The sequence below is a fragment of the Narcine bancroftii genome, chromosome 3 (assembly GCF_036971445.1).
Source record: "Narcine bancroftii isolate sNarBan1 chromosome 3, sNarBan1.hap1, whole genome shotgun sequence".
NCBI lineage: Eukaryota > Metazoa > Chordata > Chondrichthyes > Torpediniformes > Narcinidae > Narcine > Narcine bancroftii.
Genome location: NC_091471.1, coordinates 219,990,957 through 220,013,779, shown reverse-complemented (window position 1 = coordinate 220,013,779; position 22,823 = coordinate 219,990,957). Strand labels below are relative to the sequence as shown.

The 22,823-nt window shown below is 40.2% G+C and overlaps 1 protein-coding gene across 5 annotated transcripts in view; it reads left to right on the top strand.

Annotated features, from left to right (window-relative positions):
- Positions 1-19,235, top strand: part of LOC138758143 (caspase-6-like) — a 71,411-nt gene extending 52,176 nt beyond the window's left edge. For all 5 annotated transcript variants that reach the window (XM_069926661.1, XM_069926662.1, XM_069926663.1 and 2 more), the window contains 4 exons: positions 612-688; positions 2,935-3,110; positions 3,695-3,857; positions 17,747-19,235. In XM_069926661.1, coding sequence (XP_069782762.1) covers positions 612-688; positions 2,935-3,110; positions 3,695-3,857; positions 17,747-17,985 — 655 coding nt within the window. In that variant the 3' untranslated portion in view covers positions 17,986-19,235. The remainder of the gene's footprint in view (positions 1-611; positions 689-2,934; positions 3,111-3,694; positions 3,858-17,746) is intronic.
- The last annotated feature ends 3,588 nt before the right edge of the window (positions 19,236-22,823 follow it).

Sequence of the window (22,823 nt, the reverse complement as noted above, 5' to 3'; positions counted from 1 at the left end):
TATTTGCTGATGTGCTCCACAGTTTAAAATTGTAATCAAACAGTTCATGTGATTAAAGTGTACATTCCAGATTGTACTCTGGGTTATTTGCATATATTTTGGTTTGCACAGGGACAATTAAAGGGAAAAGACTTCTTTGTCCAAACATTATTGAGGGCACTGTAGGTTTACAATGGCACTGTTTGAAGTTCATGCTAAAATTATGCCACATTTATGACATTAACTTAAAAGAACTCACTGGTACATTTATTGTGGTAGCATTACTACTTTATTCTAAATGTCTTGATCAAAGTCATTTTTCAGCTGCTCTATATATTGATTTTATTTTCTCTACTGAATAGGAAGAAAGATACAATTTAATTAGTGAATGGTGCCAATTGCATGGAAATGTAATTAAATATTTCCTTTCATGGGTCCGACTATTATTGAGTATTGCTATTGTACACATCCTAGTCAAAGATTAGTACAAGCTATGGCCTAACTTGCAGTTTGTTGGTTCTTAATTTTGAATTACTTTCAGTTCAGGAGATCCTAAGGAGAATTACATTTTAAAATAAAACTATTTAATGACCACTTGTGTACAACTAAGATATTTTGTGCATTTCTAATAGGTTACAAGATCTGGGTTTTGATGTATCTGTGTACAACAATCTCAAATCAATTGAAGTTTTGGAGGTCATTCACCAAGGTAAGTTTAGGGCAGTATGGTTAGTGTAGCGGTTAGTGCAATACTGTTACAGCACCAGTGATCGGGACGAGAGTTCAAATACTGCACTGTCAGTAATGATTTGGTACGTTCTCCCTGTGTCTGCCTAGGTTTTACCCAGGGGTCCAGTTTCCTTCCATCGTTTGAAACGTACCAGTGGTTGTAGATTAATTGGGTGTAATTGGGCGGCATGGGCTGAAAGGGCCTGTTACCATGTTGTATATTTAAATTTTAAAAATATAATTAAATTTATAACATTGGATTTGTTATATGAGTCTAGCTTTGACAATGACCTGATGAATTTTAACTTGTTGGTGAGAATTTCTTCCAAGGTCATTATAATATTGTAACAATTGTTGGAAACTTCCATGAACACAATGGAATGATCCAATAGAACCTGTAAAAATGATTTTTGAAAATGAAATATTACCATTGTGTTGAAAGTTTCAATTGACCAATTTTGTCCCCAGTTCTAGATTTATGGGCCAAAAGCTCAGTGGAACCTTTAAGGTGATTGAAATGTTCAGGGCCATTTGACCAGACACAAATCACAAGATTGGAGTCCTTTTCATCGAATCTTAGAAGGAGATTGGTTAATTCCTCCATCTGTTTTAGTCTATAGCTTTGTAGGTTACAGACCTCTGCATTTACAATGTACTTGGATGGGCATAATGAGAGTTTTTGGCTTTATGATGGTTTCAGGTAATGGATTTTGAATTAAGGCCACTCTCTAGATGAATATTTCCCTCCCCCCCACCTCATCTCAATTTTGCACTCCCCTGCTGCAAACTGTCCAAAGAAAGGCTATAGCTGATGAAAGAAAGGTCATTGAAGTATTGCACCCCACTAGTAGAGAGAGAGAGAGAGTAGAAGCTTTTGAGTTTGTTGCATGGGGTCAGGGCAAAGATGGGCACTTCAAATGGCAAAAAGAAACAATCTGCTGGAGGACCGCCGTGAGGTTAGCAGCATCACTGGGAGAACTGCACTGTTCACACTAATGCTTTTGACCCTCTGAGTTTCTCCAGAGGACTATTATTTTGCTCCAAATTGCAGCATCTGCGGTCTCTACACTTCATCTGGCAAGATGACATTTGAGCACAGGGAGGGGAAGAATGTTGAACAGGATTGGGTGTGGTGAAAGGTTGGGATGAGACAAAGAAGAAATCTACTAAGGGTGTTAGCCAAGTGGCAATAGAAATAATAATCTTGGATCTGAAACCATTTCTGAAATTGTTTCCATTAATAAACAAGAGGAATACTGGCTCTCTGGGAATAGCAAAGATTGGACAAAGCTTTGTGGTTGTGAGTGGAAGATGGGAGAGATCTTCTGAACATAGAAGGGTTGATAAAGATGTTGGGGGATGATGGAAAGACCCATCCTGATGAAATGATGGAAGTTGGTTAATATCTTCCTACTTCATAACAGGTATACAAAATTGAGGGGTATAGATGGGATAAATGCAGGCTGCACTTTCCACTGAAGTTGGGTGATATAAGAGCAAGAGGTTAAGGGTGAAAGGTGAAATGCTCTTCACCCAGAGAGTGTGGAACGAGTTGTCTGTGGAGTGGTGGATGCTGTTTTGATTTTAACTGAAGAAAAATTTGGATAAGTACATGAAAGGGAGGAGTATAGAGGGCTATGATTTGGTGCAGATCAAGGGGATAGGTGGAAAAATAATTAGGCACAGATTAGATACCCTGAAGGCCCTGTTTGTGTGCGGTTCAATGATTGTCATCTGGGCCTTGGAATGTCTGCAAGTAATGACAATATTTAGCTTCATGTCATGAAACAGTTTGAGCGTCACAATTTATTTCCTGACCTACCCCACCCCAGGGTGACATGGTTAGCATAGCAGTTCGCACAATGTCGTTACAGCACCAACAACTCGGATTTGAATCTGTGTGGGTTTCAGCTGGGTGCTCCGGTTTTCTCCCACAGTCCAAAAATGAAAGTTGATTGGTGTATTTGGGCCGGAAGGGCCTGCTACAGTGCTGTATCTCTAAATTAAAATTTAAACATTTAATATGTGCCTTCAGAAATAATTTAAATTCATGTAAATAAAATGACTCCGATAAAAAATTTTTGTTGATGAACTGTTATGGAATATATTTGAATGTGTTGCAGATCCCATTTCAAAAGGTCTTCTAAAGGTTCAGGTCTTATGCAATTATATTCTTGATCTTTGGTGATTTTAAATCAGAACGTGACTTTTTTCTTTCCTTCACAGTGGCTACTTTAGATCACTCTGACGCAGATTGTTTTCTGTGTGTCTTCCTTAGTCATGGCGAGAATAATCATATCTTTGCTTATGATGCAAAGATAAACCTTCAAGAAATAACCGCCCGTTTTAGAGGAGACAAATGTTCTTCTCTAGTTGGAAAACCTAAAATATTCATAATTCAGGTAGAGTGAATCCAAAGATTTTGTTTTAAAAAAGGTGAATTTTGAAGGTTCCTATTTTTCTTGATATTTGAAGTATTAATGTTATATTTGGGATGCAGATATTCTAAATTCAATTGTTTATAATCTTGGAGATTATTGTCATTAATGCATATGTGGATTGGATTTGTGAATTAAGTTAGTTGGGTTGTCAAGCTGAAATTGGGGACGGAAAAGATGATTGTTGCACGATCGGATAATTTTTTTTGCCCCGAGGAACCAAATTTTGACCCACCACTATCATGAAGAAATACAGGAGCATCAAAATCAGGACTGCCAGGCCAGGCTGGTAAATAGCTTCCTCTGGCAGGTGTGAGGTTGATCAGTATCCTGTAACTGAGTAAATTATGCCAAAATATTTGTATATATATAGTGATGACCATGTATTGTGTGTGTATGTCTGGAGAAATGCTGTTTCGTCTGGTTGTGTATGTAGTCAGATGATACTGAACTTGAACTAGATTCTCTACCATCAATCATTATCTTGTTTATTTGGGTTCTTTTTAAGCAATGATTATCATGTCGGTGTTCATGATTTTTTTTTTAAGGCATGTCGAGGAGACAAACATGATGATCCAGTGATGCCCAAAGATGAAGTGGATTCACTAAGCTCTGAATACCCAGCAACAAATAAAGTGGTTGTTGATGCAGGAACCATGTCCACACTACCAGCTGGTGCAGATTTTGTCATGTGCTATTCAGTTGCTGAAGGTAACATAATACAGATTTAGAAGCATGTTTATTTATTTATTTTTATTTGTCCATCCTTCATGTGCTATTGGAACTTTTCATCCCACATGATGACCACAAACCACTGAATAGCAGTATAAAAGGAACGTCACACGACTTGTGTTTACTCTTTCCTCCACTGGACAAAGACAAGTGGTGGGGTGGGGGGGGGGAGGGGAGAGATCCCAGTTCTAACTCCACAAATGTCAAGAAACATGCAGGGCAAAACAGGGAATTTGTGATAGATTTCAGGAGTTCAACATCACAGAAAACCTGGAGAAGGTGCAAGGGTGAAATTTTTTAAAAGTAACTGCATAAATAAACCAGTAGATAAAATCTAGAAATATTGTTAAATATAGGAATGTGCAGCTTGATTGTAGAGATGGGACAAAGTTCTATACAAAAATTTTACATCTGTCTTTATATTCAGAATGATATTTTAATTTAGACATACAGCACAGTAACAGGCCATTTCGGCCCATTTGTCTGTGCTGCCCGATTTACACCGCATTAACCTATACCCCCAGTACATTTTTTAACAGTGGGAGGAAACCGTAGCCCCCGGGGAAAACCCACACAGACACAGGGAGAACGTTCAAACTCCTTACAGACAGCGCAGTATTCGAAGTCAGGTCCGATCCCAATCGCTGGTGATGTGCCAACCTGCAGCCCTACATATAGAGCATGGTAGGCCCTTTCAGCCCATGCCACTGAATTACACCCAAATGACTTCCTTTTTTTTTAGAAGGGTGGGAGGAAACCAGAGCACTTGGAGAATGAACAAACGCCTTAGAGGCAGCGCCAGATTCAAACCCCGGTCGGTTATGTGTTGCGCTAACCATGCCACTGCCGCCCTTGTAATGGATATTTTTCATGAAGCATAGTTTTGCTAAGGGACTGTAAATATAAAACAAAGCAGCCAGAGGGGGCAGTCAAATGCTCTACCACTAAGCTATACCTCCATCCATTGGCATTGGGATGAATGTACATAGTCAGTCCCAGATAATAAGTATCCCAGGCTCATAAAAGAAGGGAATAGTGCTGGACCTATCATTTACCAGTGCTTTTTAACTACTGATGTGGTGCAGTTATTTATGAGAAAGAGAATTATATCAACAGATAAGTTGTGAGAGATGTACACATCAGCATTTGGCATGTACAAATTGATCAAAGATGGATTTGTTCAGGGAAGATCATATCTGAATAACAATTGAATTTATTTATGGAGTGATGATTTCCAGCAAGCTGTTTGACGTGGCCCATTGATGTGGAAAGCAAAAGCCTGTGTGATCCGAGAGAAAGTGGCAAATAGGATTAAATATTGGCTGTCAGAAATGGAAGAAAATTTGGTAATCATAGGGCCATGTGCAGTGGAGATGTGTTCTAAGATCCTTGCTTTTTGTGGAATATTTTATAGATTTGAGCTTAATGGTGGACTCTACCTTTTAGGAAATCAGATGATGTACCAAAATTCTCAGTGTGATTGATAAGACAGAAGAAATATACTGGTAATCTGGAGACAACAAATGTAATTCAACCCAGAGGAGGGAGAACTCGTACACATATGAGAAATGACAGGATTCTAATAAGGGTAAAGAAACAAAGGATTTTAGCATGGAGGTCCATAAGGCTTTGGAAGCATCATTGGAGGGAGATTGCTAATGTTATCTGCCATGGAAGTGGGTGGAAACTAATAGGTCAGCAAGTGACATGATTGAGGGCAAAGGTGAGTCTGAAAGGAAGGAGGGGAAGACATGGTTATTGAACATGGTGAGACTCATAGACTCGTATTATTTTCATTGCACGGAGTATTTCTATGTTGGCAGATGAATTTAGAGCTTGCATTATTACACAATATTGTAAGTTTATAACCATATAACAGTTTATGGCATGGAAACTGTCCATCTCGGCCCTTCAAGTCCATGCCAGTTCACTCAAACAACTTTGCTAGATCCCCCTGCCTATTCTCTGCCCATAACCCTCCAACCCCCTCCTATCCACGTATATATCCAGCCTCCTCTTAAATGAAAGAACTGACTCTGCCTCAACTATTTCCTCTGGAAGATTATTCCATTCAGCCATCACTCTCTGAGTGAAGAAGCATCCTCTAATGTTTCTCCTAAAATTTTGCCCCCTTACCCTCAACTTGTGTCCTCTTGTTTCAACCTCCCCTGCTCTCAGGGGGTAGAGTCTACGTGCATCTAGCTATCTATTCTCTTCATAATTTTAAACACCTCTATCAAATCCCCTCTCAACCATCTGCATTCCAAGGAATAAAGTCCTAACCTCTTCAATCTTTGTCTGTACTCTAGGTATTTTAAACCAGGCAACATCCTTGTAAATCTTCTCTGCACCCTCTCCACCTTATCTATATCCTTCCTATAATTCGGAGACCAGAACTGAACTCAATACTCCAAACCTGGCCTCACCAACGCTTTAAACATTCGCAGCATCACTTCCCAGCTCCTATACTCTATGCTATGGTTTATGAAGGCTAACATACCAAATGCTTTCTTAACCACCCTGTCAACATGGGAATCCACCTTCAAGGAAAGCTGCACCATAACTCCAAGATCTCTTTGTTCTTGTGCATTCTCCAATGTCCTCCCCTTTACTACATATATCCTATTTCGATTATTTTTACCGAAGTGAAGCACCTCACACTTCTCTACATTAAATTCCATCTGCCATCTTTCAGCCCAACTCTCCAGACAAACCAAATCCCTCTGTAATCCCTGAAAACATTCCTCGCTATCCACCACTCTCCCTATTTTCGTATCGTCTGTGTATTTACTTACCCAGTTAACCACCCCATCATCCAAATCATTAATATAAATTATGAACAACAGGGGACCTAGGACCGATCCTTGAGGCACGCCGCTTGTCACAGGCTTCCATCCTGACAGACAGTTGTCGACCATGATACTCTGCTGTCTATATCCTCCAGCCACCTCAGAACCCATTTTACTATTTCCCTATTAATCCCTAGTGACTGAACCTTCCTCATTAACCTTTCATGTGGAACCTTATCAAAAGCTTTGCTAAAATCCAGATAGACTACATCAACTGCCCTACCTTCATCCACTTTTCTTGTCACTTCTTCGAAAAACTCAACAAGATTCGTCAAACCCACGCTAGGTGCTCCTGATCAATCCCTGCTAGATATTTATGCACACCATCTCTAAGAATACCATCCATAACTTTCCCTACCACCAAAGTCAAACTTACAGGCCTATAATTACTTGGCCGACACCTTGTGCCTTTTTTAAACAACTGAACTACATTAGCAACCCCACCATCTTGCGGCACCACACCTTCCTCCAGTGATCGTTTACAAATCACTGACAGTGCCTCCGCTATTTGCTCCCTGACCTCCCTTAACGTCCTGGTGAAAACCCTGTCAGGACCAGGAGACTTATCCATTTTTACTAACCCTAGAAGCTCCAAAACCCTATCTTTTCCATAACTAAGCCATTTGCCTCACTTATCTCACAGAGTCCAATGTCCTTTTCCTTCGTGAACACAGATGAGAAAACAATCGTTTCATATCTCTCCCATCTGATACGGTTCCTCGCACAGTTCACCGCTCTCATTTTCCTTTTACTATTCACATATCTGTAAAAACCCTTTGGATTCACTTTTACCTTATCAGCTATTGACACCTCATACCTTTTTTCCTTTCTAAGTTTTTTCTGCAATCTGTGTAATAATCGTATATCTTATCCATTTTTTGATTCTTAAATTTAGTAAATGTCCCCCTCTTATCCCAAACCAACTTCCTTATTTTTCCAGAAAACCACGGTTCCCTTAGGCTTTTTGACTTTGCCTTTCGATCTGACTGGCACGTAAAGATCCTGTACTCTCAATATCTCTTCTTTAAATACCCTCCAAATCTCCTCTACATCCTTTCCAGAAAAAAAAATATCAGCCCATATAATTTTCTGCAAATCCCTTCTCATTTCTTCAAATCTGGTCTTCCCCCACTCGAAGACCTTCAACCTCTGACCTGACCTATCCCTTTCCATATTTAAGTTGAAGCTAATGGACCCATGATCACTGGATCCAAAGTTCTCACCAACACACACTTCCCTCACCTGCCCTATTCCGTTCCCTAACAATACATCTAACATTGCCTCCCCTCTGGTAGGCACCTCAACATACTGCTGTAAAAAGCAATCCTGAACACATTGTACAAAGTCTAAACAATCCTGCCCTCTCACTGATCATGTTTCACAATCAATGTTAGGAAAATTTAAATCCCCAACTATCACAACCCTATTTCTACGACACATCTCAGCTGTTTCCCTGCACATTTGCTCTTCCAGTTCCTTATCCTTTTTTGGCAGCCTATAATATACCCTATATTTGTTACCTCACCTTTCTTATTTTTTAGTTCAACCCTCAGAGCCTCGCGCGATGAGCCCTCCAGTCTATCTTGCCTCAGCACTGCTGTAATATCTTTCCTGACAAGCAACACCACACCTCCCCCTCATACCCCGCCAATTCTGTCACGTCTAAAGCAGCAAAATCCTGGAATATTTAGCTGCCAGTCACAACCTTCCTTCAACCATGTCTCACTAATTGCTCACATCATAACGCCACGTGTCAATCCACACCATTAGTTCATCCACTTTATTTACCACACTCCTTGCAATGAAATAAATGCATCTCAGAGATCTTCCACATTTAACTCTCTGCCTCTCACCCTCTCTACAATTGTTACTATGGCCACTATTTATTACCTGCTGCTGTTCCACCTCCAGATTGTGTGGAAAACCCTTTTTTCTTTGCCTAAAGACTCTGTTCTTGTTATCCTCCCTGACATGAACCCTTGTCCTCAACCTTACTAGTTTAAACCCCTAACAAATGCCCTGCCAGGAGATTGGTACCTCTGGGATTTAGATGTAACTCTTCCTTACAGTATAGGTCCCATCTCCCCCAGAAATGGTCCCAGTGGTCCAAGAACTTAAAACCTTGTCTTTTTGCCCTCACTATCGTGTGGCACAGGTAGTAATCCAGAGATTACACCCTTAGTGTTCCTTCTTCTGAGCTCCCTGCCTAACTCCTTTTATTCATTTTGCAGGACCATTTCTTCCATCCTACCAATGTCGTTGGTACTGACGTGAACCACAACCTCAGGCTCTTTCCCTTCCCCCTTTAGGATGTTCTGGACTCATGTAGCCACATCCCGGACCCTGGCATCAGGGAGGCAAACCACAATCCAGTTTTCTTTATCTTATCCACAAAATCCTCTGTCCGTCCGCTTCAACATCGAGTCCCCTATAACTATCGTTCTATTCTTCCTATTACAGCAGTGGTTTTCAAACTTCTTCTTTCACTCTCATACTACTTTAAGTAATCCCTATGCCATAGGTGCTGTGTTATTAGTAAGGGATTACATAAAGTTGTATGTGAGTGGAAAGAAAAAAGATTGAAAATCATTGTTTTAATCATACCTGATTGGCTCATTATGTGCACAATTTCATAACTCCAAAGGAAATGGGCCAATGACAATTTCTCTCATGCAAAATATTTCAGTAACAATTGGGACTAGAGCAGTGGTTCTCCACCTTTTTCCCCCCACTCACATACCACCTTAATTATGCCCTTACTAATCATAGCAACTATGGCATAGAGATTACGCAAGGTGGTATGTGAGTGAAAAGGTTTGAAAACTTTACATAGATGCTGTTGAGATAAGGGCAGTTCAATTAGCTCAACGCTCCAAGGTATTGATGTTTTTAAACATGAAAGGGAAAGTTGCACTACAGGTCAAGGAGAATGTTATAGCAGTACTTGTAAGATGACTCACAAGTCTCCTCCTGTATGGTGGAGCTCAGAACTGAGAAAGATGTAATCATTTAATTTTAAAAAAAAATAGACATACAGCACGGTAACAGGCCATTTTGACCCATGAGTCTGTGCCACCCAATTTACACCCCATTAACCTACACTCTTTGTACATTTCAAATGGTGGGAGGAAACCGGAGCCCCCGGGGAAAAACCCACACAGACATAGGGAGAATGTACAAACTCCTTAAAGACATCGTGGGATTCGAACCCTGGTCCCCATGGCTAGTGCTGTAAACACGTTGCGCTGACCACTATGCCAACCATGCTATTAAGGGATAAGCTTACAGGTGCTGGAGGAACAGATTATGGGATGATGTGAAAGAAACATGGTTGTTATAGTGTGTGCCTTTAATTTCCCCAATATTCACTAGCATTTCATTTGGGCTAGAGGCTTAGATGGGGCTGAAGTGAGAAAGGGGGTTGGGGAGGGGGGGAGAGTTCTTGAAATGATAGGTTGGTGTTCAACTAGGAAAAAGGCCATTGGGAAATGAGCCTGGCCTGGTGAGTGGGGATTCCAATGGTTTGTGAACAGTGAGCGTAACTCCACATATTTTAAGAGAATTAAGGATAGAGATCAGACTGGAGCTTGGAGCAAGTACTAAATTAGGAAAAGGCTAATGGCAATGGTATTTGACAGTAAAAACACAAAAGCGGCAGCTGCTGGAATCTTGAGGAGACAAAAAATTGCTGAAGGCTCTCAGCAGGTCAGGCAGCGTCCTTGGGCAGAAACAGTCAGTTGATGATTTATCGAGACTGGGATAAAAATGTGAAATTACATAAAGGGGGGAAAGAAGTTGGGGAGGGGCCCTGAGGTAAAGACTGCAGGACTGAATAAGGAGGGCTGAAAGGAACCATGAAATGTCCTTGGTGAGGAAGATTAAAGAGAATCCCATGGCATTGTAAACAAGAGGATAGTTAGAATGTAGGACCACTCAAGGGCAAAGGAGGAAATGTATTCCAAGAGCAGGAAGAAGTGAGATACTAAATGAGTACTTTGCATCGGAGAAGGACATAGTAAGGTCAGGGGGAGGTATGCTCACTTTGGCATGTTGATACTAAAGAAGTGACATCCCCCCCCATTTCTAATAGTTTTCATGAAGAAATGACCAAATCTAATAAATTAGAAAAGGATTTAAGAATAAAAATTGGTAAGACTTGAAAAAGATACAAATATTTAGGTAGAATGTTCATTTTAATCAAATTAATATGTCCAATCATTGTTATTGATAATAATATTTTAATCTGATTAAGTAATACTACAAAATTACTTTTTGTGATAGTGATTTCTAAATATTGAAATTGACCATGAACCTTTTTAAATGGAAATTTAGAATACATAGAAATAGATCCTTTTAAAGGTAAAAGTTCACTCATCTGTAAATTTATTTTATATCCTGAAAATTGTCGAAACTGACCGAACATAGTTAATACCTGTATATGTGGTAAAGAAACCTCCGGATTTGAACTAAAAAGCAATAAATCATCCACATAGAGAGATACTTTATGTTCAATTCCATTTCTGATTAATCCTTTAAATTTTGCAGATTGTTGAAGGGCTACTTCTAATGGTTCTGGTATTATATCAAACAGTAAAAGACTTACAGGACATCCTTGGGTTCCCCTAAATAGCCTAAACATTTTCAACTGTTGTAGATTATAATGAATTGAAGCCAAAGGATGTAAATATAATATTTCAATCCAATTAATAAAATCTGGACCAAAATTAAGTTTCTTTAATAGAGCGAATAAATATTTCCATTCAACCCGATCAAACACTTTTTCAGCTATTAGGGAAAGAACACATTCTGTCACATGAGTAGGGGGAAAATATAGTGTATTCAATATTCGGTATATGTTATAGTAAGAAAGACAGTTTTTAATAAAGCCTGTTTAATCAGTGTTAATAATTGTTGGTAAAATATTTTCTAATCTATTAAAATCTTCATAACAACGTTTAGTAATGAAATTGGTCTATTAGAAGCACATTCTGTTGCTTCTTTGCCTTTTTTCATAATAGGAGAAATACTAGCCTCAAAAAGATGAGGGAAGCATTCCTTCTTTAAATGAATCTTTAAGCACAGAGCTCAGATGAGGCACAAGTCATTTAGAAAAAAGATTTATAAAATTCTGCAGGAAATCTATCTGAACCTGAAGGTTTACCAGTTTGCTTAGAAGAGATAGCTATACAGAAGTAGGATCCTTTAGCCTTGTACGCTTGTCCTGAGATAGGGTGGGTAAATTTATTTATTATTTCATACACAGCTAATCTTAGGAAAACATCTAATGAAGAAAGACTGGAATTGATTAATCAGATTAAACAAATTGATAGGTTATTTGCGCAAAATAAAGATCTGGAGCTATGAAAAGAGTTGAACTTAAAACTAAATTTGATCTTCTTTCCACATAACCCATTGAACAACAATTGTTGAGAAGTAAAAGTCATTTTTATATTCAAGGTGAAAAGACTGGAAGTTACTTGCAGGTAAATTAAAAATGCAGTTAAAAAGCAAATTAATAAGATCCGAATGAGAGATGGCACAATGACAAGGGATCATTCTAAAATTAATGAAACTTTCAGACAGTTTCATTCGAGTCTTTATACTTCTGAATTTAAGAGTAATTTTACTTCAATGGCAGTTTTTGGAACGAATATGCTGATATGAAAGAAGAGGAGATGTTGGGCCTTGTGAAGAAAATGAAGGTAGATCAGGGCTTGATGAGATCTATTCCAAGTTATTGCAAGAGATAAGAGAGGAGATTGCTGGGGTCTTGATAGAAATCTCTCACCTCTATATCTGAGTAGGGCAGTGAATGTTGTCGACATGAGTTTTAAAGTATTTGGGAAAAATCCCTCGTGGTCAGCTGATTCTAAAGGGGAAGACAAATTGGATCCACTGAGACTTGGTCGATTCAATTCAAAATTAGATTGGATTGGATATGGAAGACAGAGGGGAGTTCTGTAACCAGTGTTCTGTGGGAGTTGGTGCTGGAACTGTATTTGTGATGTACTGTATATAAATGATTCTGTGAAAATGTAAGTGGGCTGATTAGGAAGTTTACAAACATCACAAATTGGTGCAGTTGTGGATAGACTCAAAAGGCTGAAAGATATAAATCAGTTTGAAATGTGGGTGAAGAAATAATAGATGGAGGTTAATCTGGACAGTTGAGATGTGCTGTACTTGAGGTCTAATAGTATGGGAACATAAATGACAGGACCTTTGATGTAGAGAGCATCTAGGGATGCATGTGAAAGTTGACAGGGTAGTAAAGAAGGCATGCTTGCCTTCATCGATTTGGATGTGCAGAATAAAAGCCAGGGAGTCGTGTTTGAGCTACAGTAAAAACCCCTTTATTTGGAATTCAAGTAACTGGCAGCCTCAAGCAACCAGCTAAAATTTGGCGGAAAATAAATAGGTAAAAAAAAACACGAAACTTCAAAATTGGGCCCCTTCTGGCGGTTAGTTTGCCAATCACACAATCTCAAGCAAGGAAAAATGCACTTATCAGGCATCTACCAATCCCCGCAGGTGCCGAACCCACCAGGTTAGGTAACGTGGAGTACTGTGTGCATTTCTGGTCTCCACGTTACAGGACAGATATGGAGGTTTTAGAGAGAGTGCCGAAGAGATTTGCCAGGATTAGTGAGAAACTTGGATTTTTTTCTCTGCATGGCCTAATAGAAGTGTATAAAATTGATGAGGGATATAGATAGGGCAAGTAGTTTCTCAGGATTGAAATGTCAAATACTAGAGGACACAGATTTAAGGTGACAGGGGAAAATTTAAAGGATATTTTCAACACGTTTTTTGTTTTTATAGGTGTCTGACATGTGTTGAGTTTGCTTTAAGTTATTATTATGGGCAGTGGGGCCTGTTCCTGCATTTTATTCTAATGTAGCAGGACATTGTATAGAGTGCTTGCTTTTATTGGCCAAATACTTTAAAATGCACAGAAATGTGCTAAAACTATTATCAATCATTAATTGGACCACATAGCAGGAGTTTTGTGAGAGCAATGGAGGATAGAGAGGCGATTTACTAGAATATTGAAAGTGTGAGAGAATTGAGAACTGATTTGGGTGTTTTTTTTAAACCAAGGATAGGAGGTGGATTTAATTTTATATATATAAAAAAGTTTAAATGCCCCAAAAAGGAGAAGCCGGCAATCAGGGGTCATAGATTCTAGTGACAATAGAAAGATAAGAGGGTCCTCCAGGAAAAAAACTCATTCCCTGTCAGAAAGAGTAGTGGTGACAGCAGAAATCATTACTGCATTAAAAACGATGGAAGAGCCGGTGATGAGTCAGAATTGGGAAAAAGAGCTTAGAAAGATTAACGTAAAGTGTTATTTTGGCTGGTATAGTAACAGAACTGCAAGGTCTCTCAGATTTCAGATTTATTAACCCTGAGATTCCTTTTTCCTGCGGGTGCAGCAGAATTACACCTAATTGGTAGGGCAGAAATAAACTGTACACAGTGTAAACAAATGTAAACAAACTGCAATACAGAAAGAGCAAAGAAAATCAATTAATAAAGTGCACAAGTAAGAGTCCTTAAATGAGCCCCTGATTGAGTTTGTCATTGAGGAGGGATAGCAAGTGTTCCTGAACCTGGTGGTGCGAGTCTTGTGGCACCTAGACCTCATTCCTGATGGCAGCAGCGAGAAGAGAGTATGTGCTGTGGCTGCTTGATGATTGCTGCTGCTCTCTGACGTCAGTGTTCCCTGTACATGTACTAGGCTGAAAACCAATGGTACCTCATTACATTCCCCATTACGTAGGCATTAATCCATCTTAGATGGCTCATTCATTGCCAGCCTCCAACTGTAGCAACTGTTTGCAAAATTCGTCTCTTTTCTTTTTAACCACAAGCACTTTTAGTTATTGACTGCAGCTCCGGTAGAAAAAATGCAATTTTTTGATGATCGGCTTTTATAAATTGCGCCTCACTTAAAGTTATCAATCAACAACGGACTGGTTTGGTGAAGCTGCCAAGTTGTGTTTTATCACTCCACTCCCTCTCCACCACCCCTTCCAGCACTGACATTCTGAATTGCTTTTTGACTGACAGAAGTTGAAGAACCTTCTCCAAACATGGTGGCAGACTTGGGAGTCATAGAGTTGAACAGCACAATAACAAATCTTTCAGCCCACTTTATCTCTCCTGGCCTTTTTACCCATTACCAATCCCATTTGTCTATATTAGATCCCTATCTTCCTTATTGACCAGATGAATCTTAAACCTAGTATCTAATTCCACCACCATCTGTTCTGGCAGTGTGTTCATATCAATCACTGTATAAAATCAAAATCCCCTCTCTGATCTGCTAAATGATTCCTTACTCTTAAATCTGTGCCCTCTTGTTTTTGATTCCCCTAACAGAGGAAGGAAAAAAAGATTTTGACTATCTACCCACATCAGGCCAATAATCTCCTGATGAATTTCTTCAGCACAGAACTGCCTACATTACTCCAGTTGTGGCTAATAAAAGTTTTGTCAAGTTGCAACATGAAGCTCCACCTTTTAGAGTTTATGCCTTTTCTCTTTGGGACCTTGCCCACATCCTCTGTCCCCACATGCAGGCGACCCCTTTGGACCCACACTTTCCCTTGCTACCTTCTTACTGTCAATTTGCTTATGGAATTACTTGGGATTCTTCCTAATTTTAACCTACCATGAATATTTGATGGCACCTTTTTTCCCTCTTAGTTTTCAGCTCTCTCCTACACCCTCTATTTAAGGGACTTGGCCAATTGGCATTTTCTATGCGTGCATACATTTTCTCTTTTTTTCCTCTCTTATCTTGCCATCATTTTCTTTTACCTTTATCAGAATATACTGGCTATGAACTCTTGCTGACTCTCGCTTGTCAGATGCAGTACAAAAGTGTTGGAATAACACACCAGGTCACGCAGCATCTAGGGGAAGGGAAAGATAGCCAATGTTTCGGACCTCCTGACAAAGGGCTCAGACCTGAAATGTTGCTTCCTGATTACTTTCTAATGGATGCTGTGTGACCTGCTGATTTTCCCCAGCACTTTTGTGTATTGCCCTCTACCCCAGATTCTGAAAATGTTCTTGTTTAATGCTTGCCAGATGCTTTGCCTGTAATCATCTGCTCCCAAATACTATTTTGCACAAGTACAAAACCAATTCACATCTGCCTTCCCCCATAAGGACTGACCTTGACCTGTCCATAACTGCCTTGAATCTATAATTATGATCACTGTTCCCAATATGTTCACACTTCCACCACTGCCTGGCTTCATTTTGAAGGATTAGGTTGAGTACAGATCAGTCTCCCAATTAAAAAAAAACACTATCTTGAATGTACTAAACAAATTCTGTTCCATTTGAGGTCCATGCAATGTCAGTCAATATGAGGAAAGTTCAAATTCTCCACAGTTGTAAAGTGATCACCCTCTCGTTACTGAGTTTTGCTCTTATGGCCTCATTGAACAATGCCGCTTGATATCCTCCTGTGAGTACTGCTCAGATGTTCTCTCTGATTGTCCCACTGTCTAAAATATTATATGCTTCAGGAAATAAAATATAGAATAATATAGCACTTGATGTTGTGCTGACCCATATATTATTTCCTTAAAAAAAGTACTAAACCCTCGCTACCCCGCAACCCTCTATTTTTCTTCCATCCATGTGTCTGTCTAAAAGTCTCTTAGATGCCCCAATGTTTCAGCCTCCATCACCATCCCTGGAAAGGCCTTCCAGACACCTACAACTTTCTGTAAAAAAAAAACTTGCCTCTGATGTCTCCCCTAAACTTCCCTCCCTTAACCTTTGTACATATGTCCTCTGATCTTTGCTGATCCTGCTGGTCTTTGCTGAACCTGTTTCCTGTCTATACCTCTCATTGTCTTGTAGTTCTCTATCAAGCCTCCCCTCATCTTTCTACGCTCCAAAGAGAAAAGTCCCAGCTCTGCTAACCTTGCCTCACAAGACTTGTTTCCCAATCCAGGTAACATCTTGGAAATCTCGGCATCCTCTTTATAGCTTCCACATCTTTCCTCATTTTTTTCTTACTATTTACACTTTTCCCTTACTATTTCAAATGTTTACACTTTTTAGTTTATTAAACATTGTTAATTTTACAGTTAGTTACAGTGTGTATTTAACTAACCCTACCTATGGTCAAACCACTTGAACAGTCTCTTGAATGGAAAAGTGTGATTTAACTGAATTCTCCCAATTGTTACTTCACTTTAACATGTCTTCATGTGAATCACACAAATGATCTTTCCATTATGTCACAATAAAAATCTATCTTCACTTGCTTATGTGATATAAATAGATGATTTTATATCTACACATTGGTGGAATACGGTGATTGCAGGCAAACTAGTATTAATTTTTGCTCACTTGCCGTAACCATCGTCTCGAACTACCTCACGAAGGTAGATGGACAAGGGCAGCATTTACTGGTTTTGAAATATTGTTGCCCTTTAGTGCTGACAGCCCAGTGGTCCCCGACAGAATTTCTGGAATTGGACTTCTTCCATGTCTTGTAGCCTTTTACTTGTGAGATGCTGGTAATAATGGGTGTGAGTTTGGTTTATCTGCTCTAGAACTGAAGAACCACAAACAACTTGTAAATATATTTTCTAAAATTGTTTTAAAATTTAAATTTAGACATACAGCACAATAACAGCCCTTCCAACCCACAAGCCCGTGCTGCTCAATTACACCCAATTAACCTGCAACCCCCATACGTTTGGAAGGGTGGGAGCATCCAGAGGAAACCCACGTAGATGTGGGGAAGAACCTACAAACTCCTTACAGTCAGTGCTGAATTCAAACCTGGGTTGCTGGTGGTGTAACACTGTTGCGCTGACCGCGAATTTAATTATTCCTGCATTGATACTTTGTACTGTTCAAACTCAAAGGGCAGGGAAAATAAATTTGCAGTATTTGCTTTTGAACTTCCTTTTAAACCTTTGCTCAATTGAATACCATTTTGTTTCTGCTCAGTCTCAAATTTCTGAATATTTTCTACTTTAGGGTTCTACTCCCATCGTGAAACTATAAATGGTTCATGGTACATTCAGGATCTCTGCAAGGTACTTGAGACCTACGGCTCGCAGCTGGAACTTACAGAACTTCTCACAGTGGTGAATCGGAAGGTGTCCCAGCGAAGTGTGCAAAACTGCACTGATCGTACTGCGATAGGCAAGAAACAAGTCCCCTGCTTTGCCTCAATGCTTACAAAGAAACTATACTTTAAACCAAAGACTTCATAACAGTTCATAGTTTGCTTATCTGTCTATTAGAACAAAGCAGTTTTAAATAAAATGAGGAAATTGGGTAGTTATTAAATTCACTTGATGTTAAATCTGAATTTTTGTAGAACGTATTAAAAGGAGAATTAGGTGTGCAACACTGGACATGGAGCAATGATCTCAAAAATGACAGTCATATAGCACATATACGAAAATCACAAAAGACAATTTAAATAATTGGTTAACCAAAAGCTGTCATGCTTTTCTATCCACTCATAAGATAGTTTAGTTAGAATTGCCCAGCTTTAAAAATAATCAAAATTGCATGGTTCTACCTTTTTGATTAAACTTGAGTACAGCGTATTGCTCAAATAGTTGTCAGTTCAAATTACAAGTCTTCAATACATCAGAAAGGCAAATAATATTGCTTTTAACATGATCATGTAGCAGTCACATCTTCATTTGTTAAGAGTTCATTTTGGGGAAGTATCAAAAGTTTTTTTGTAAATTTAAAAACTATTTTTCTACCAAGTTTGTTTTTGGATCTGGTGCTCTTTCTTTTATTGACTGCAGCCATAATCAATCAATTGTTGGGTTTTCCTTGGTGTGAGCTTTGTAATTCAGTGTGCTGGTAAGGGGAATATTCTGGTACAGAATCTCAGGCAACCTATCTGTTCCATGTCCCTTTCTCCTCACCCAAGATCATAAGCACCTGCGAGAAAGCTAGTGCCCTGAAACCCATTTCAAAGAAAGTAAAAGCGCATTGCTGGAGAACCTCAGCAGGTCGAACAGCGTACTTTATATAGCAAAGATAAAGATGCAGAACCGACCTTTCAGGCTTGAAGCCTTCATCAAGGTATGGAACAAAATGGTGGCAGGGAGAGGACCACAATCCCTCAGGCAAGAGATAAGGGAGGGAGGGCACACCAGCAAACAAGGAGAGGGAGGATGGCTCTGGATGGAGAAGAGAGAACAGGAAGTAGGCTAACAGAAACCAGAGAAGTCGATGTTAATGCCATCCAACTGGAGAGTGCCAAGATGGAAAATATAAAGTACACTGTTTGACCTACTGAGTTTCTCTAGCATTGTTTTTACTTCAAGTATGTTGACTGCAGACTTTGGTGTTTCACTTCAAAGAAAGTTAACCCTGACTGGATGTGAATGCTACTATGTATATGTTTACTTGTAAGTCAGACATCTTGTCAATATTGGTGTGTTTCATCTGTATGATCTTGAACAATTCTAAATAAATTGTGGATCAAAGATTTTGATACCCCATCATATGAGCATTTTTTAAAACCAGCAACAAAGAGAACTATAGAACATTACAGCATAGAAAATAGGCCCTTCAGCCCTTCTAGTCTGTGCTGAACTATTATTCTGCCTGGTGTCACTGACCTGCACCCAGTCCATAGCCTCCCTTCCATGTACCTGTCCAAATGCTTCTTAAATTTGAAGTGAGCCTGCATTCACCCCTTCAGCTGGCAGCTCATTCAACACTCCTACCACTCTGTGTGAATCTAAAACTTCAGCTAATCTAGTAAATTTGGAAATTAATCATCTAAAGTTTTGGAGAATATTCTTTGTGGATTATGAAATTAGATGGTATCGTTGTACCTGACCCCCAGAACTGAAAGAACATACACAGATCCATGGCTTTTGTAGACAATGAACCTTTGTTTCAGCAACTATTATGAAACAGGAACAAAGGGACTAGTGTGGGCTATTTGACACTTCAGAGATGGTTCATCAAGATCTTCAGCTCTATATTCCTTCCAAGCATTTTCCCCTTATACTTTGACATATCCCAATTTTTCACCTTCTCCACAACAGTCTCTTCAGAATTGAAATGCTCCATCCCAGACAATATCCTGGAGCAAAATAAGAGCACTGCAAGTCCATATATAACAAGTAAACACAGAAACAGGCCAGCTCATTCCACACTCCCACCACCCTCTGAGTGAAGAAATTCCCCCCCCCCCCCCATGTTTCCCCTGAACCTTTCCCCCTTCAGTCTCAATCCACATCCTCTTGTTTGAATCTCCCCTGCTCTCAATGGAGAAAGCCTATACACATTTACTCTGTGCCCCTCATAATTTTAAATGCCTCTATCAAATCACCCTTCAACCTTCTATGCTCCAACCTGCTTAACCTTTCCCTGTAACTCAAACCCTGAAACCCAGGCAACATTCTTATAAACCTCTGCACTTTCTCTACTGTTTATATCCTTCCTATAATTCAGCAACCAAAATTGCACACAATATTTCAAATTTGGCCTCACCATGCCCTACATAACTTCAACATGACATCCCAACTCCTGGACTCAATTCTCTGATTTATGAACATTCCAAAAGCTTTATTCACCACCCAACCTACAAGTGACTCCATTTTCAGGGAGTGTAGTGTCTTCAGAGAAAAAGACGCAAGTCAAAGTTTAGAGCTGAAACCCTTCGTCAGGACTGAGGGAAGAGGAAAGATTGCCCGTGAAGAGCAGGAAGGGGGCAATAGGACAGAGACTGGTCGGTGGAATCAGTGAAGGGATGAGAAAGGTTGACGAAGCAGCAAAGTCAGTGTATAAGTGACTGAGGAGACACCAGGGCTGTAGCTTAGCTGGACAAGGAAGATTCCACATTCATCTGTTCTAGGTTTCTGCTGCTTTGTTCACTTTTCCTCAGTCAGTTCCACCTTACCAACCCCTCCCCTAACGAACCACCACTGTACTAATAAGAATGGACTCATTTCCTCTTCCTTGGACCTCATGCAGATCCTGACCCAAAACATCACCCTGCACCTTTTGCCTCCACAGGTATCACTTGACCTGCTGAATTTATCCAGTTTTGTCTTCTGCTCAGATTTCAGCATCTCTTTTGTCTGCACCCTCTCCAGCAAGATCACAGCCTCCCTGCAGTGTGATATCCAGGGCTGCAAGCAGTGCTCCATCTGAGCGCTGATGTGTGCTCTTTATAAAGTTGGAGCATAACCTCCCTGTCTTAGATTGAATGTTCAGACCAATTAATCCATTATGCCTTCTGATCTATGTGTTCTCCCACCCTACCACCTCCAAGCAGCTTTGTACACCAAGGTCCATTTATTGCTCAATACTCCCTCATCTTGAGGTTCATGCTGCATGTCCTAGCCTAGATGGTACATCCAAAACTCGTCATTTTTCATTTATCAGGATTAAACTCCACTTGCCATTTCTCAGCCCATTTCATCACCATGTCACTCTCCAAATTATCAACAACCACATCATCGACAGACTTAAGGTCTCTGACGTTGACATCCAAATTTTTCACATCATTTACAAATAGCAAGGTTCTCAGCATCGATCTCTGTGGAACACCACAAGGCATCCAATCATATGAACAAGTCTCCACCATCATACTGGGGTGCTTTATTACCACAGTAATTTACCTAGATCCCACGGGCCCTCATCTTTTTGACCCTTTGTGGGTCATAGGCTTTATTGAAGTCCACGTACACCTGCATTGCCAGACTCACTGTATATACCTCTTTGAAAAATCCATATTAGTCAGACACCATCTTGAAAAAGCCATTCTGGCCATCTCTAATTTGCCCCTGCCTTTCTTAGCAATCAATTATCCTGGCCCTCAATTTTTTTTTCCAATAATTTCCCTACAATTGGTGTTAGGCTCACAGGTCTGGCATTAGGCTCACAGGTCTGGCATTAGGCTCACAGGTCTGGCATTAGGCTCACAGGTCTGGCATTCAGCTCACAGGTCTGGCATTAGGCTCACAGGTCTGGTGTTACCAGATGTTTCCCTATTGCCCTTTTTGAAAAGGACACGATTGAGTCATCTGGAACTTGGCTCGTGGCCAAAGATTTAAAAATCTGTCAGAGCCAAGCAATCTGCCCCAGCCCCTTGCTCCCATTGCAGCCTGGGATAAGTCTCATCCAACCCATTCCTGATCATGTGAAGTGTGGCTTTCCCCTCCTGGCACTGTCATAGATAAAAGCCCTTACCCACATCTCTTCCATTTCACACACTTCCGCTCTCACCCCAGAGAGAACAAGGATAGGGTTCCCTTCAGCATTATTTTCCACCCCACCAGACTCTGCATTTCTGCTATCTACAACGTGGTCCCACCACAAATCCGTTTAACCTTTCCCTGTAACTCAGTTCCTCAAGTCCCAGTAACATTAAAGTGGGGGAGGGAAGGGTTAGCAGAAAATTGATGTTAATGTTACTGCCATCTGGATGGGGAGGGCCCAGTGGAATACATGGTGGTGTTTCTCTAATTTGCTGTTGGCCTTAGTTTTGCAGTGCACAAGGACATGGACAAACAATTTAGTGTGTGGATTTGAAATGGTTGGGTCGCTCAGATTCTTGATGCTCCGTTAACCCCTTCCCGAGTCTCTCTCTCTCCTTTCCATCAGCTCCACCCTTCCTTCTATCAGTGAGCTACCCTCGCCCCTCACTTCTCAGCTTTTTTCTCTTCTACCCTCCCACCTATTTCCACCAGACCACTTACCTGTTAGCCGGTGCACCTCCTCTCGTCTCTTCCTCTCTCCTCTTCCCCCACCTTCTTATTCAGGCACCTGTCTTTCTTTTTACTCATACTTTGACGAAGGGTTCAGACCCAAATCGTTGGTTACCCTTTACTTCCTATTAAGATGGGGCATGAGATGGGGCATGACCTGCTGAGTTCTCTAGCACTTTTGTGTATTGCACACCAACACCTCTATTTTCTAAGAAGTCTGAGATAAGGCATGTCATCAGATACCCTATCAGACTTCTACAGGTACACTGATAGCATAATAACTGGTTGCATCACAGGCTGGTTTGGCAATTGGGATGCAGAACCCTGCAGAAAAAGCAACAAACCTAGCTAGGTCC